The sequence below is a fragment of the Enhydra lutris genome, unplaced genomic scaffold (assembly GCF_002288905.1).
Source record: "Enhydra lutris kenyoni isolate GAN:26980312 unplaced genomic scaffold, ASM228890v2 scaffoldscaffold59, whole genome shotgun sequence".
NCBI classification, from domain to species: Eukaryota; Metazoa; Chordata; class Mammalia; order Carnivora; family Mustelidae; genus Enhydra; species Enhydra lutris.
The window spans coordinates 854,079-872,177 of NW_019154143.1; the positions used below are offsets into that span (position 1 = coordinate 854,079).

Genomic DNA, 18,099 nt, shown 5'->3' on the forward strand with positions numbered 1-18,099 from the left:
AGCAAAACAAAAACAAACTACTGGTTATAATAATTACTGTAAGAATCTGGAACTACTGTAAGAATCTGAGAGTGAGTTTGCCTCCTAGAAGAAAGAATGTGCTATTAGGTATATTAAGGAACAGCTTCTTCTTATGATAAATGTAATGAATGGTGTATTGTATAGTTCTTTGATTTTTTTCAGTGACCATAGAGGCTGGTACTGCAAGAGACAGCTCCGTCTGCAGCTGGAAGATTATTTATTAGCAAGTCTTACTAGCATAGTACTGTACTGTTAAGTCTTATGCAGGCAGTGAATTTAAAGAAATAACTTTTATTTATATATTAAGTTACAGAATACTGATTCCAATATGACTGAATTGTAAGGATCTTCTTCACACACAGGTATCTACAGGAGGTGGGTTACACTGATACCATTCTAGATGTGAAATCTAAACGAGTGCGAGCTTTGTTGGGCTTTTCAAGTGATGTCACTGACAGGGAAGATGACAAAAATCAGGATTCAGTTATAAATGGCACAGAGGCCGAAGTTAAAGAGACGGCAATGATTGGGTAAGTATTCTGTCTAGAAAGCATTTTAGCTAAAATGTTAGCGCTTATTAAATATTTTTGGTTTATGGGAGACACTTGTGATACTTGGAATTTTAGATACTGCTGCAGAAATAACTTATAAAGTTTGATAAAAAAACGATAATTTCATTTGGTAGAAGATAACCCATAGGGATTAGAGTTATTTATGATTATTTTAAGAATATTTAAAAAATATTTTTATTTGCTTGAAATTTATAGGTTTAATGCAGATTTTAATATCTTGAAGCTCATCAGTCACTTACTATTAGAACTTCACAAGAGATCATCTTTTGGAGATTCAGTTTAGATCTTTTAAGAATGAAATTTCATTCCTGGTGACCTAGAAATCCTATAAATCCCTCAAATTTTTTAGAAGTAAATGTTTTCTTAGTCATTTGTTTATTTAATAATAATACAACTCATCTTTCCTTTGAAAACTATCTTTTTTTGGGGGAAAACTATTTTAAGTGTATGTTTTTAATTGCTAGAATAAGTGTGAAAAATTCAGTAGCTGTTTGAAATATATTGTTTTGCTTTTTGGATCATGTGTCATACAGTTATATATAATTCTGCTTAAAATGAAAATGGATATTTAAATAAGGACATTCTTTATTGAAAAGAAATTTGGCATGATTCTTAAATAAAAAGCCAAAGATTCTGTGAAAGTCTAAATATTGTTTTGCTTCATTTTATTGCATGTTTGGGCTATAAGAATGGTTTTAATTGAACTCTATATATTTTCTAGTGAGAACATAATTTCTGTTATTTGGAACATTAAAATTGTGGGATTTAGGTAAAGATTCAAGAATAGGACAGACTCCTATAAACAAACTTCTATAAACAAGTGTTACTGGAGCCTTCTTAAGTATATTCATTAATATTTAAGACTACATTAACTTATTTATACAAATGTAAGATTAGTTTGTTTCTTTGTGTAGGCATAGACAATGTAGGCTTTATGCCTGGTTATAGTTTTACCTAAAGTATTATTGTAGGTCATAAAGATATTCAGAAAAGACCACTCGATTTGTCTTGTATTTTGCACTCGATTTGTCTTGTATTTTGCCCTCGACCTGTCTTTGGAAACTGACAAGAGTATTATTCTGAATCTGTCTGATTTGTGTAGGGATAGAGAATAGGGTGGAACACCAAAAACATAGCTCTCAGCAGATTTGAAATTTAAGATTTATCTGTTTCAGAAATTTTCTCTGTAGTTGTGGCTAAATTTTCTTTAAGAATATGCCTTATCTAAAACATTTCCTAATGAACTGGAAAGAAATCATCCTGTTCTGGCCATTAAGAAATTGTTTACTAAATTTATTTTGAGGGAACTAAATTAAAATCGTATGTATTTGAAAAGTCGATCATTTCAAAAGGTTAATGGTTTATTCATTAACAGGATCAAGTTCTGTAGTAATATTAATTTGACTAAGTTCTTTTTGGTAACTTTATGTGCATTTTTTTTCAACTCCTTAGCTGTTCAGTAGAAATATAAGATTGTGTTGGAGAAAACTGACATATCTACTAGTTATTTTCTTAGTTACAGAAATTTATATGTTAGAGGAAGAGTTGCAGAGGGGAAAAGAATAGAAAAAAAAAAGAAGTAGAGGTAATAAGAAAAATATTTTTAAAAAGAAAGACATTAAGGTTGACTTAAGTATATTGAGTCCGGTTAATATTGCATTAACCTAAATAGATATGATTGCAAAGTACTTTTGAAAGAGTAACCACTTCCTATTGTGGTTTGCCAATTAAAATGCATGGAAATATAATGGATAAGAATCTGTGGAGTTCATAATATGATTTGAGGGATCATAGTTACAATATAAACAGAAGTTAGTGTGACATATGGATTGATTCTTATGCTGAGTTTAAGAAACTAACTGAGCAAAGCGTACATGTTTTAAAACCAGAAAATCCGAGTTAACAGATTCTGCCTCCGTGCTGGATAATTTCAAATTCCTTGAAAGTGCAGCTGCAGATTTCAGTGATGAAGATGAAGATGATGACATTGATGGAAGAGAGAAAAGCATCATTGATACTTCAACGGTGAGTTGATACACGGATATTAATATTTTTAGGGATCATTATGCTTACTTGAAAAATAAGTGAGAAGCAAGTGAGAAAAACTTTTTTTAAAAATCCATATGCTTCAGCCTAAACCCTGAACTTTTTTTCATGAATTTGGAGAAATTTAATCTAAGAGTTTTTAGTGTTGAGTTCAAATTCAATAATACTTTTAGGATGGCAGTTTTCTCTTAAAAGGTCCTTACTCTCTGGGACACCTGGCTGGCTCAGTCAGTAGAGAACAGGATTCTTGCTCTCGGTTGTGAGTTCAAACCCACACTGGGGAGAGATTACTTGCAAAACTTTAAATAATCTTTAAAGGTCCTCACTCTTTGACTTGTTAACTCATTAAACATTTTAGTTCAGTAGGGTTGGTGAATATGGTAAGAATTTTTGTGTTATAACAATGCAGTGTTATTGGTACTGTAAGACAATAGAACTGACAGACCCATTATGGTACCTGATGGCGACTGGCATCACCTCTAATTGGTGCAGTTTGTCTTTCTTGTCTGGGTTGCTTTGGTAGACAAATGTTACAAATTTTTAGTAACTGTTCCATTAGATTTCTTCAAACTTGTTTAAAGTTACTCTGTAGTTTTGTTTAGATCTTTATAGGTTTATTGACTTTCCCATGGTAGTTTCTTAGAATAAGAGGTGTCTCTTGCTTCTTCTTCCTTCTCTTCCCTTTTCCATTCCATCACCTTCAGTTCCTCCTGGTTTTATTTTTTTTCCCTTTTTTCTCTTTTTTTTCCTCCCTCCTTTTTCCTCCTTCTCTTCTCTTCTCTTTCTTCTTCCTTCCCACTCCTCCTCTCTTTTTAAAGTAATAGATGAGGGCATGCTTTGTTTTGTCTAGGAAAATGTTTACATTTCCTCTTTCATGTTTATTTAAGAAGAGTAAGGAAGAAAGGAAGCTAACTGGACCTAGATGTGAAAGCTTTGGGTTTAAGCCCCAGTTCTGTCACTAATTTATCTGTGCTTCTTACCCTTCAGGCTTAGTATTTTAGTTTGTGAAATGGGGCATATAAATACCCATCTTACCTTCAGAGGATTTTGTGAGCAGTAAATGAGAAGCTATATATGAAAAATGATATAAATGATTTCTGGGTATAACTTCTCTGTCCTTTATGTCCTCTGCTTCCACCAGAGACTCTCAAATTATTACTTCCAGATTATTGTTTCCCTGAGCCACTCTGCAGTGGGTTTCTGCTGATACAGCCTTGCCATGGATATTATTTGAACTTCAAGTAGTCACCCCCAATTTTTTTTTTTTATCCAAACAGGTAGTAATAGCGTATGTTTTAGTTTACTGTAGTAAAAGAAAATGCCTAAACTTGTATGATACCTTTTCTCTGTCCTATTCATTTGAAAGTTTTGTACTGCTTTGTGATTTCTATGGGCCAATTGCATTGAGATCTTATTTTCCCATCAAAATACTTTATTCATAGCTCAGTGGTAAACGCTAACTGATTATAATGCTTTAAATATTAAGTATGGTCTTAGAGATATTCCTAACCATAGACTGTTTTTTTTTTTGAGTAATAAAATTCATAAAGATCTTGTCTTGCAGTTAGTATGGATTATAGCAATTCTATGACCAAGCAGTGAAGGCATAGCTAATAGAAATATACTTAAACCTGTTTAAGCATTGACTCAAAAATCCTTATAGTTTTTCAGGGAAAAATATCTCTAAACATATAATTGGTTTCTTTGTAACAGCTTTGTTGATTTTTAGGATATATCACATTAATTTGCACAGCTGCAGGCTAATAGCTGCAGACCAAAAGGACTTCCACAGTCTAACTCTATGTAGCAATGAGTAAGCATGACTTAAAAGATTTATTGCAATGCTGTAGAAAGAAAGAATGGCTGAAAATCATCCTATTAAAATGTATAGTAAAACAAACAGGTTTTTAAACTGTTATTTTCTTTAATTAAAATAGTTTGGTTGATTCAACTAAGAAAATAAGAAACATAGGCTATTATTAAATTTGTGTGTTGCCGCATATGCTCTCTTCTTGTTCTTTACCTTCTACTGGAGGTTGATTGTTCTTTGGGTTACATTCTGGATCATTTCCCTCCTCTTTTATCTCCTCCTTCCTCATGATCAACCTCTTCACTTTATTTTTCTTTACCATCATTTTTTTGCATTCTCACCATAGTATCATTAGTTAAGTGTAATAATGATCTTGAAATTATATATGTGTATAAAAAATGATCAACTTTAAATTGTTTGAAGGATAACTTCACCAGCAAGATGTCATCTCCAGAAAAGGAATGGGATTAGGAATCATTAGCTATTATGCCAGTCACAGTCTCATCCCCGTTTGTGTTATGTTTCTTCTAATGGTTTCACAGTGGCCATCTATCCCTCTTTCTAATCTTTTTTTTTTTTTAAAGATTTTATTTATTTATTTGACAGAGAGATCACAAGCAGGCAGAGAGGCAGTCAGAGAGAGAGAGAAGGAAGCAGGCTCCCTGCTGAGCAGAGAGCCCGATGCGGGGCTCGATCCCAGGACTCTGAGATCATGACCTGGGCCGAAGGCAGCGGCTTAACCCACTGAGCCACCCAGGCGCCCCCTCTTTCTAATCTTCATGGAACCCTGTGCAACCTATAACTTCTTTGTGTTTGCTGTAATTCTTAAGTTGACTTCCAGACTCATTAGAGGTAGGAGTGGAGTGGAACCCGAGATGTAAGGAAAAGTAATATGTACTTATTACAACAAACCCTACCCCTTCCCATTTACGAATCCTACTCTCCATTGGTAACCGCACTTTTCTTCTGTGCCTAACCATTAAAAAACAGGGGTTTTAATTTATTTAAGTGGGAGACATGATAGACAGTGGCCTGCAACTTGCCATATCTTCATTCATGAGGCTATATGGAGGAGAGACCTAGAAACACATTTTTTCCAAAGGAGTGAGTTTTGTGACTTAATATCATAGTTAGTAAGTAGAATGTTTTAGTTTTTCAATATAAGGTTCCAGCTACTTCTGTATTTTCTCTTCCCTTTTCACCAGGCATTGAGAACAAGAATTCTCTATCTTGGGACGCCTGGGTGGCTCAGTTGGTTAAGCCGTTGCCTTTGGCTCAGGTCATGATCCCAGGTCCTGGGATTGAGTCCCGCATCGGGCTCCTTGCTAGGTGGGGAGCCTGCTTCTCTCGCTGCTCTGTCTGCCTCTCTGCCTGCTTGTGTGTACTCTCTCTCTCTCTGGCAAATAAATAAAATCTTAAAAAAAAAAAAAGAATTCTCTATCTTTAGGGTGTTGGTGATGGCCCCTCTAAGTCATATCTGGTGTCCCATCAGGATTAGAGTAAGGGAGAAATCAAGCCTCTAAGGTAAAAGAAAGATGGATTAGACAGTGTGTTTGTGGAACAATGAAGGTCAGCATCTTCTATTGGTATAACTCTTCAGAGATACTTTTCTACCTTAGTTTGGCTGCCCAGGGAAGATTAGAAAAAATTATTAGCATTGGTTACAAAAGAATACCCCTTCACCTGGGTTTTCTGTACACAGTATGCCAAACTAGTCTTGCTTTTCTGTTTGTTTAATAGATTTGCTAGATGGGAGATTGGGATATGCTGTAAACATAAGGGGAAATACTCCAAGTAGTTAAAGCAGCTATTCTAGCAGCATTAAAGAGTCCTCGATTTCTCCTATTCAGTTTTTATATATACCAGGACAGTGAAGGCAGATTAGGTTTCATCTGCTGTACCAGCTTTCTGCTGATGGTGGCTTCCTGGAGTGCTACACTGAGAAGGATTTTGTTTTTAATTTAAATTCAAGTTAGTTAATATATAATGTAGTATTGGTTTCAGGAATAGAATTTAGTGATTCATCACTTACATATTATACCTAGTGCTCATCATAACAGGTATCCTCCTTAATGCCCATTACCCATTTTGCCCATCCTCCCACCTACCTCCCTTCCAGCAACCCTCAGTTTGTTCTTTATAGTTAAGAGTCTCTTATGGTTTGCCTCCCTCTCTGTTTTTATCTTATTTCATTTTTCCTTCCCTTTCCCTATCTTCATCTGTTTTGTTTCTTAAATTCTGCAAATGAATGAAATCATATGATACTTGTCTCTGACTGACTTATTTCACTTAGCATTATATTCTCTACTCCATCCATGTTGTTACAAATGGCAAGATTTCATTTTTTGATGACTGAGTAATATTCCTGTGTGTGTGTGTGTGTGTGTGTGTATACACCACATCTTCATTATCCATTCATTTGTCAATGGACCTTTGGGCTATTTCCATAAAGTGGCTGCTGTTCATAGTGCTGCTCTAAATATTGGGGTGTATGTGCTCCTTTGAATCAGCATTTTTGTATTCTTTGGATAAATACCTGGTAGTGCAATTTTTGGGTTGTAGGCTAGTTCTATTTTTAACTTTTTGAGGAACTTCCATACTGTTTCACTAGAAAGATTTCTGAGGCTGTGTCTGATCTCAGATGAAAAGTACTGTGATTGGTAAGTGATACCAGGAATGAGCGTGAGAACAGGGTCATACAAGTCAGGTATTTGTTATCTCTTAGAGTCTGTTTTTAGACCCTGTATTCTGTCCTATTGATCAGCCTGTTGGACCCTTATAATTTTAATCCACTCACAATAGCCCAGTAATAAAGTTTGATTAGATCTTGTTATTTCCATTTTGCACGAAGTGAAGAAGCTGAGACCTGGAGAAGCTGTGGTAGTGAGCCCATTTTATCAAAAGAAGCTGCAAACCATTCATCCTAAATTCTTTGGGTTTCTGGTGGTGGAGGTAACTAAAAAGATAATTGATGAAGAGTTTTGACATATAGATCTCAAAGATTATCTCTGCACGCATTAAGCCTAAATTTCAATCCTCCAACTGAATTTGTAATTCCAGGAATATTCCTAAATACATAACAACCCTTATCAGATTTGCTAGTAAGTCTAAGTCAAGTCCCACTTGGCAAGATCAGTATTTTAGAAAAAAATTGAATATATAGTGAGTTATTAGAAAAAACTGATGCAAGGTTGGAACAGTAGAAATACTGCGGGAAACTTTTTTCCTTCTCTAACACCATACTTTCTAACACTTGAGGCATGCATTTCTGAGTTTGTAGTTTTATGATTTTAGATTTTTTTACGGGAATTATGTGGTAGAGTTAACATTTATCATGGTCATATTCTGTGAAACTTCTGTATTTTATGAAGTGTTTCTCTTTTTGGTTAGATTAGAATGTCTGCATATAGACTGGCATAGACTGTATCCAAGAAATGGGGGATATGATTGTGGTTCTCTTAGTACAGTAGTATATCAAGGACATATCTTGTCTATTTGTAATTTAAATATCTAGCTTATATTCCAGTGTTTTCAACATATAATTCCATTAGTTTATTTAAAACAAGCCACCATTGAACCAAGTTTAAATTTTTACTTTAAAATGTGTAATGTATATCTTTTTAAAATGATACCTGTTTTACATTGAATTGGTTAAGTATTATAGCTATTTAACATAACAAAGATATGCTTTCTGAAGAAACCAATAATTGGGTTTTCTCATTCAGTGATAAAGGGATACTGTTTTCCTTTATTTAAATTAATTTCATAATATATCCTAAAATTTTAATTTAGAATGTTTTTTTCATTAGATTGTTAGGAAAAAAGCATTGCCTGATAGCAGTGAAGATCGAGATACAAAAGAAGCTCTAAAGGAGTTTGACTTCTTGGTTACATCAGAGGAAGGAGACAATGAGTCTAGAAGTGCGGGTGATGGAACAGAATGGGGTAAGGAAGCATACTGGATCCATCCAGAGGTATTAAGTAAATGAAAGAAACTAATGTTTTACTAGGAAGGCAACATCTTGAAGAACACTGTAAATTTCTTATAATGTTGAAATTATGAACTTTTTACTCTTGTCATCTTATATTCAGGGTGTAAATCTGTGTGTGCATGTTTAAAGAATGTTGTACAACTAGTTGCCTCATGTTTTTTTTTTTTAATATAGGCAATATACTATTAAAATAATTTGAATCCATATGCAGAATGTTCTGTGTTTCCTGCCCAGATATTAGAACTTGCAAATCTAGATTTTGTGGAAATTGAGTTTGAGAATATAATAGAAGAGTTTTTAGAGATTCATCTCTGGCATCTTCTGTGCAAAAAGAAGTATAAATTTAAAAACTGTAGTTACTCAGTCTAGGCATACTTCACCAGTTTGTGCAAAGCATAGAATTTTTTGGTGCAAATTGTTCTAAACGAATTTAGTATTTGAAACATCTCACGAGGTAAAACAAGTTATTTGGGGGAAGACTTCTAAGGCATAGATTATTCTTTGGGTTTGGAAATGAATTGTTGCTTTCAGTAAGGTGGGATTGTGATGAATTCTTCAAAAGCGATGAGTTCTGTCGGGTGTGGGTACATGTAGCATGAGTGAGGAAGACAGAGAGATAGTTACTGAGAATGAGACAAATTTTCTGTTGAGGTTGAAAAATTCTGGGAGACACTCAGTTGCAGTTTTATGTACTTGAAAGACAGATAGGGTTAGAGAATCAGTAACTATCCTAGTTTTAAATTGGAGACTTCCCTTGAGTCTTTACCTTCAAGAACTCTTATGATGCCACTTCTTTTCCTTTTTTGTGGCAAATATCTGAAGGTAATTATTATATGGGTTAATTAGTCATTGAAATATATAATGGCTATAAAATGACTAATTCTTTTTTTTTTTTTTTGCAATGGAACAAAGTTTGGAGACCAAGGGGAAATTGAAGTAAAGTCTCTTTTCTCTATTGTTACTACTAAGTTTATATATCAGTTTATTCAGATATTTTAGGCACTAGTTCTACCAGTATAGCTAGATCCACCATCTACACAGAAGTCTTTCTCTGAGGAGTCATACATCTGCATAAATAGTAGTTGGCTTTTTCATTGCCAGTCTTAGTGCAAGAGTTTTGTGATTCATTTCTCTCCAAAGACAGCTGCATTATTTCTTGTGTCACATCCTTTTCTTTATAGTGTGAGTCTTGGCCCAGAGCATTATATGATACATGTGTGTACGTTTTAATTAATCTAACCTCCTATGAAGTTACTGGGGAAAACGTGAGTGAATTGTCTCCATCTTTGAGCTGTCTTACACTTTAGTAGTGTACTGGGTATTTCTGAGATGAGTGAATGGGATCTTTCAGCCGATTAGAGATTTCCTTACCAGGAGTTTAGCCTTGTGTGTTTTTATCCAGAAAATTTTATTGAGAAAATTTTGTTCAGAAAATTTTACTCTTAAGCAATTAAAAGAACTAGATCGCAAATCCTATTTAGTTGAATGGACATTTAAAACGTTTTAAGTGCTTTATTTATTTCTCCTCTTCCCCCTTAAAAATGGAGTGAATGTACCTAGGTTTAGAATCTTTTTAGTTTCTGGCAAGTAAATAGATTTACCACACACCTTCCATGATCTTCCATTACTGTTGTGAGTCTAGTGAAGATTACAATAGGGTTAACTTTTAATTTAAAAAATCGAAGACACTGACACCGAAGGATCCAAAAGCTACCTGGTTTAATTTATTATTAAGACCTGATTGATGAAATATTAACATTTTTAATTGTTAGATCTTTCTGGGAAAGTAGTGACCATTTTTATTATTGATAGATTATAGTTAGAGCTATAAAAATGTTGAGCTTTTAAATTTATTGTGTTTAATCTTTTCAGAGGCCCAATTAAGTTTTTTGAACTGTAGATTGAAATTTAACTTATTAAAAATAGTTTCCTATTTGTTCTGATTCATTTTGGTTTATTCCAGTCATTTAACAAATATTGATCAAGTGCTTTCTATGTGTCAAGTCATTTGGTGAAGATCCATATGGGTCCACAGGACCCCTTGGTCCATATAGTTTACTAAGAGAATAAACATAAATGATAGAGCATGTCAGAAGGTGATAAATGCTGTGGAAAATAGAAAAAGTAGAACAGAGTAAGGGGGGTGGAGAGTGCTGGGTTTGGGGTAAAGTGGAGGAGACAAATTACAATTTAAAATTGTAATAGGGTAGGTCCCATTAAAGGGGGTTAATATTTGGACAAAAGACTCAAAATTGTTTGGTGGGTTAGCAATATGGTATCGAGAGAAGGAATATTCAGGAAAAAGAAAGCCACAGCGAATGCCCCCAAATAGCAGCAGCCTTGATATGCTTGAGGAATTAAAGGACACCAGAATGGCTAGAGCAGAGTGATTCTAGGGGGAATATGGTAAGAAGTGACCAAATCATGCAGGGCCCTTAGACCACTGGTGAGATGGAGAACCACGGGAGGAATTTGAGCAGAATTTGCCATGCTCTGACTTTGAATTTAAAGCATCATTCTGGCTTATTAAGAATAGACTACATAGAGCACCCATTGTTGATAATAGTCTTGGTGTGAGGGGAGAGAGGACAATTATTGGAGTAATTCTAGCAAGAGACAGAGTGATTAGAGAAGTAGAGTATGTGCTAAGTAGTCAGATTCTGGCTGTGTTTGGAAGGTAGGAAAAACAGTATTTTCTGAAATACCTGATGTGAAGTATGAAAGAAAAGGGAGGTTTTGGTCTGAGCAAATGGAAGGATGATGACACACTGGATTTGGAAGATTGGGAATTTGATTTTACAGGTTTAGTTTGAGACAATGTGTTAGACTTTCTAATGGAAATTTAGAGTGGGCAGTTGGACATATGAATCTTGAGTTCAAGCAAGGGTTCTGAGCTAAAACACAATGTTATATAGTATATAATTAATTTTATACTAATATAAAATATATAACACATTCTTTAAATTTTCTTCTCCTATAATAGTGAAAATTAATGATCGAATTTACTAAGTGCTCAGTTTCCTGTTTAAGAATTTGTAAACTAACAAATCACTTAAATTGCTTTAAATTTTGGAATGAAGGTTGATTGCTAAGTTTACAAAGTGCTATATATATAAGGCTGTAAAAAAAAATCATTAGTTGATGAACACATGCCAAAAATATAAAATTTTTAAAATGAAAATATGAAAACTATTTTGTGTAATCTCTTAATAATAATCTCTCATTACATAAATTAATAAGAAATGTTTTTTTATGAGTCAGTCCTAATTGAAAAATGAGGGCTTCTTCTAGAGTTTTTGGGCATAATTTACTAAAAGTTACTCAAATCTTGTAGGGTTTTGTTTTTTTTTTCTATGTCTCTTTCAAGAGAAATTTCTTATTACCTAGGAAATTGAATTGTCATTTCTTAGATACTATATTTTGTATGACTTAGACTAAGCAATGACTTTTTAAAATTAGTGATACAGTGAAGAAAATGGTTGTTAAATCATTCAGTGACAGAACAGTGAATTGACCTACAGTATATCTTATTTAAAAAAGCTGTTTCATTTGTTTCACTCTATTTAGAAAAGGAAGACCAGTGTCTCATGCCTGAAGCCTGGAATGTGGACCAGGGAGTAATTACCAAACTCAAGGAACAATACAAAAAGGAGAGAAAGGGGAAAAAGGGGGTGAAGAGTAAGTGGAAAACATTGTATCTGTAAATCATAAATCTTGCCTCTTTTACATCCCCCAATTTTTTTTTCAATGTTTTCCTAAAACCACTTACTCTTTTTCTTTTCTGCTCCTGATCTCTTTCCTTTTCACCTGCTCTCAGGGGTTGAAATTAAATGGTTAACTATTTGAGTATGACCTTAAAAAAATAAAAACAACCATGTGTATGATTATGGAATCATAATATATCCCAGTAATACATCTAGAGCCTCATGAGAGTGTGGAACTATATATTCAAAGCATAGTGATAATTTCATTTTTAAAGTATATATGCTTAATTACCACAATGATTTTTCACTGTTGACAGTTTTAAATCTTATCTAGTATGACCCTCTGGCAATCCACCCAAATTATTGCATACTATTTTTGGACTTGGAGACAGAAAGTTAATTTCTACCCCTGAATATTCTGTGTGTTCATAACTTAGAGTTCATTTGCTCTCACCACTGTATGCTATACAGGGTACAGAATCAAATACACAACTTTTAAAGGTATTTATTTAAGAATTTTGGCCAATTTCATTTATAGTAATATTACCAATTAGCTTTTTTCTTTTTAATAAGATGTCTACCATATCAAAAATGGAAGCTAAAATGAAATTGCTAGCCCTGTGAATCATTCACACACACACACACACACACACACACATATAAAACACTAATTATACAAATTATTAGGTTTAACAGTAGAACTAACTAAGCATGTAAAGTGGAAGTACAAAGTCTTTCAAGCATCCCTGAAAACCATCTAAAACACCTTTTTAGGAGAGGAAGGCTAAACTACCTCCTTGTGCTTCCACTCTCATTGACAAATATGAACATGGGTCTGCCTTTTATGGCAGAAAGAATTGCATCCTTTGGGATATTAAAGTAGTATTAAGATTAAGTAAAGTAAGATTAAAATCCAGTTTAGTGAAACATGTATTTAGAAGTTAGAAAAAGTAGTGTAGTCATTACCAATAAACATTTAAATCTTTATTTAAAATATCTTAGGTGTTACAAGTGTTTAGCTTGAATGGATAAAAAGTCAGTGACTATTTTTGATGTTATCATTATACCAACTATTACATGACTGAGAGGTGATGTTATTTGATGCCTCCTCAATATAAATTAAATCATAATGAGAAAGATTAATATTAAAACATAAGAGCATTTTGTACCTTTTCTCCAAATATATGGATAAAAATTTTAATCTTAAACAGTAAGGTTTTATAGTTACAACTTTTCAGAACCATGGCAAAAGGAGTTATACTGGAATTTTAATGCAAATATCATAAATGAGAAAGGAGAATATTTTAATTTTCAGATTGGCTTAATGTTGATATTTCTTTAAGTCCTTATGCTGCAGTAATGAATGTCTTCAAATGTAAAACATCTCTCGACTGGAAGGGTATCTAGGTCTTATGTAGATTCCACCTACTCTTGTATTGATTATTCAGTTCTTGTCAAATATCAAGGCATTGCTGTAGTTGGAATTTAGCACTTAAGATCTAAAATGGCACCATTTGACTGGACCAATATTCCTACTAATGGAAGCTATTGTATTTCCTGACTGGATTATGACCACTTTGCAGGCATATAGCACATAGTTTTGTTGTATGATGGAGAAAAATGACTGCAGGGAGAGAAATTTTAACATGTTTCATTGAGGATAGAAGGACTGGAGAGTGAGGCTGAGCACATTTTGTTTATTGCTGTCAGTTCATGTTGCCTTAATAAAATGGTGATCTGGGAACAAGTGAAGACGTAATAAAAACAGAGCTGGAGCAAAGCTCTGACTTGATATTTGAAACATGGATTTATTAACCATCATAAATATATTTTTAATTGAATTAAAAATTACTCATTGGAAAAGTTTGAGTCCTTTTGATATGATCTAGTAGCAATATTTCCAGTCAAATTGTGTACACCAATCATATTGTCTTGAAATATATTTCTAGGTATTAGTTAAAATTGCTTAAAAGTAGTTGTATTCTTTGCTGGTATAGGAAAAAAAACCATAATGGACTATGGGTAAGATTTTCCCATTCTTAATTAAACTTGTAACAGGAAAAACTACCGAAGATCTGTTTCAGCCTCTATCCTATATAAAACAGTCAAAACAGGGATGTGGGAGAATGAAGAACCAAAGCTCAGGTAAGTAATCAGTAGGGGACGAGACTTCACCTCGGGTACCATAGTTTCAGGATGTAAGGCAATGAATGCAACTTAACATAAACAGACAAACAAAAGGGATGTTATTGTTTAATTCAATACACAGTAGCTTCACATTCCATGGTATCTGTCTGCATTTAGAGTAATATACAAGGATTATAGAGTAATACTATTTTTAATGGTCCAAATTGGACATGAACATTATTTTTCATGCAAATAGCAATACCATTCCATTAGCCTAATTTTTAAAATAGATGTAAAACATAATTCTTCTCAAGAAATAAACTTTTAAAATAATTTGAAAACTTGGAAAAATAATTATTTTTTAGTATTTTTAGTAGGGCAGTTTTAAAGGTGAATGTAAGTAGATGTGAATAAGGTTTATGGCACCATTTTGATGCAGTTGAATAATTCTCTTCTTTTTTGTTCTCTTCCTCTCTGTTTTTGGGCCAGGGCCCAATAGGTCAAAACTACAAGATATGCTTGCTAATTTGAGAGATGTTGATGAACTTCCCTCATTGCAGCCATCTGTGGGTTCACCTTCCAGACCCCCCAGCTCCAGGCTTCCTGAACACGAAATAAATAGGGCGGATGAAGGTAAGTATGTAAGACCTCTCCGGGTGTCTTGATGGCTCAGTCAGGTAAGTGTCGACTCTTGATTTCAGCATAGGTTATGATCTCAGGGTTGTGAGATTGAGTCTCGCCTGTGGCAGGCTCCACACCCAACATGAATTCTCTTGGGATTCTTGGGATTCTCTCTCTCTCCCTCTCCCTTGCCCCCCCCTTCTCTCTCTCCTCTGGGGGGGAAAAAAAAGGACACTCTGGAGCACAAAAAATATGGGGAGATATATATATATGTATATAAGTTCAGTTATTTGGAAGGACTCTCTAAGAAAAGAATTTTATTTTACAGATGTTTGATCTACATAGTATCCCCCAAATGTAGGCTTTCTTACATTTGAGGGGGTTTGATTCCAACTTCAATCTTTCAGACTTGAGAAAGGGTGCATAAACTTAAAGACCAACTCTAAATTCTAGTTTAGAACATCCCAAGCCTCCACAGAAGCCATGTATTTTGTATACATAGGCTGTTTTATTTATCCTGTTGCCACAATGAGAAAATTAACATAAATAGGTAGTAAATGTTTACTTCGAGACTCATATAAATATTTTTAGATGTTTTATTTAAGCAATTTGTCACTGATAAATGAAAAAGGGAAAAAAGACACCAGAAGTCTAGTTGCATGTTCTGTTTTTACTTTGTTCCCTTTTAGTCCTTGTCCAAATGCATATATATATATTTTTTTACAAAGTCCCCAAGTAGAATTATTCCATTTTGTTTTATTCACTTAACATAAAGCCACAAAAATAACTTTCACAATTATAACTTCAAGATTACATATTATATTTTAGACTTGATACTTAACTGTTTCCCTGTTGAAAATTTAGGTTCCTGGTTTTTTATAGTACCATCTTATGGTATATAAATACTCTTCTTTCTGTCTTTTAGATACAAGTTCTGATTTATGTGTTTATAAATGTATTAAATGCCTGTAGGTAGAAATTGATTTTAATATATATATTTACAGTAACTGAAAATCTAGTATGACATGAAAGTAATCTTAATAATTAATAAATATTTTTCTGAATTTATTTTTAAAAATTATCTTGAATTTTTTTTTAAAAGATTTTATTTATTTATTTGACAGACAGAGGTCACAAGTAGACAGAGAGGCAGGCAGAGAGAGAGGAGGAAGCAGGCTCCCCGCTGAGCAGAGAGCCCGATACTGGGCTCGATCCCAGGACCCTGAGATCATGACCTAAGCCGAAGGCAGAGGCTTTAACCCACTGAGCCACCCAGCCGCCCCTATCTTGAATATTTTTAATACTGCAATTATTTGCAGTAAATATTCCTCTTCAGATTTTTATTGATTGAACAAAACAGCCCAGGAAAAAGCCACAGAAAAATCTTGTGTTTTTCTTTCTTGGTTTTTAAAATTCAGTTACATTTTAAAGAGACATAAACTGATAGAAATTTGATGGACAAATTTATGGTTGGAATACTTTTTAAATAAAATTTTTGACCATAACATGGTTAGTTATTTGTTAGAGTTAATTATAGTATACTTGGAATTTATTATTTATACATTAAATAATGAAGATGTGTATATTACACCTTTATAGTCTAAATGTACAATTTCTTTGATGTAGACATGTCTTTTGAATGAAAGATGTGAAGTCATGGACCTCATTAGGTATGTTTGTTATTCACTAGGCAATACATACGATGAACACTATCGATATGAGAATTTTAATCAGTTTCAATTATTCCAAGATCAGGTCTAGATGAGGAGAAAAGTTAGTTCTAATTTTATTCTGATAACTCCTAAAGAACTTTATTAGAGATTTCATTTACAGAATTCTAATAATAGAGGTGGGCTAAGGACTATATACTAAATGACATATATACAAAAGCATTACATAAGCCACAGAAAGTGCCCTTGACAGAAAAAAACATATAAGAACCTTAAAACTGAAGGGTTGACTATCTGGCTTACTGTCTGTAACAGTGGTCATTCTGAGCTTTCCTCCTCAGTGTAAGGTTTTCAGCAGTAGAAAAAGTATGTAAGAAATACATTGTGTATTTAATTGTCTGTGACTGATGCTTCTTGGTCTCCAGTTTAGTTTCAGAAAACAGGTCCATAACCTATGTATGCTATAAATGTTTATTGCTTTATTTTTGTTTTAATAATTCAGAAGATAGGCCATACTTAAGAGATGCAGTTCAATAAGTTGATTAAAGCTGATTAGAGCTAGTAATGTTTAGTTACCAGAGAGAAATGGGATGTACAGTCTGAAGTTCTAAGGCATCTTAGAGAGCACTCAGATGAGTTCTGCTCACTCTTTTGCTCTCTCTTGGGCCCTTAGGTCGGCTGGCTTAGCCAATGGTGTTTGGTGGATGGAGTTGCTGCCTTCCTTTGTTTTCAGGTTTTACTTGGTCATTTTTAGAGCATTATTTAAATTAGCCCAAACAATGTGTGTGCTTAAGTCTTATGAACCTTAGTCTTGTTTTTTTAAGAATTATTTTTATTTCACACCTGAATAGTTGTCTGGAAATAGTAGAAATGAGAGCAAACAAAACACCTGGCTAAAAACCCAGCCTCATAGTCTTATGTGAGTCTTTTTGTTGAAACTTGGCACGAAAATTGCCATTCTAGCTTAAACAGTCCCCACTCTTCAGTAGTAAATGTTAGAGTTGTTCAAACCCCTCAGAATATATGTAGTATGTTTGGGTAAAACCCATTTTTATTTTATTATTGTTTTATTGTATGATGGTTTAAAAATGTCTTCATTTATAGACTCTTTTGTTCTTAAAAGGATTTTATTTTATTTTATTTTAAAGATTTTATTTATTTGCTTGACAGAGAGAGAGTAGGCAGAGAGGCAGGCAGAGAGAGAGGGGAAAGCAGGCTCCCCGCTGAGCAGAGAGCCTGGTGCGGGGTTTGATCCTAGGTCCCTGAGATCGTGACGTGAGCAGAAGGCAGAGGCTTAATCCACTGAGCCACCCAGGTGCCCCATCTTAAAGGATTTTAAAGAGAGGGTCTGCCTCTACTGTTTTTAAAGCACATAACTAAAAAAATAAATAAATAAAACATAACTATTCTTTTATTTCAATGAATTCTTATGATTGAATCTAAACTTACATAATTAAAAGCTATAAAAAGCACCTTTAAGTCCAGTTTTTTTGCATTAATTAACTCAGTTCTTTTTCTTGCCTTTTTTTTTTTTTT

General features: G+C 33.7%; 1 protein-coding gene across 2 annotated transcripts in view; it reads left to right on the forward strand.

Annotated features, from left to right (window-relative positions):
• The window catches only part of LOC111158480 (striatin), a 100,516-nt gene that overhangs the window by 56,923 nt on the left and 25,494 nt on the right, over positions 1-18,099 (forward strand). The window contains exons 5-10 of one of the 2 annotated variants that reach the window (XM_022520522.1): positions 384-551; positions 2,483-2,618; positions 8,259-8,394; positions 12,009-12,119; positions 14,204-14,290; positions 14,762-14,905. In XM_022520522.1, coding sequence (XP_022376230.1) covers positions 384-551; positions 2,483-2,618; positions 8,259-8,394; positions 12,009-12,119; positions 14,204-14,290; positions 14,762-14,905 — 782 coding nt within the window. The remainder of the gene's footprint in view (positions 1-383; positions 552-2,482; positions 2,619-8,258; positions 8,395-12,008; positions 12,120-14,203; positions 14,291-14,761; positions 14,906-18,099) is intronic. The other variant, XM_022520523.1, reaches the window with a different exon arrangement.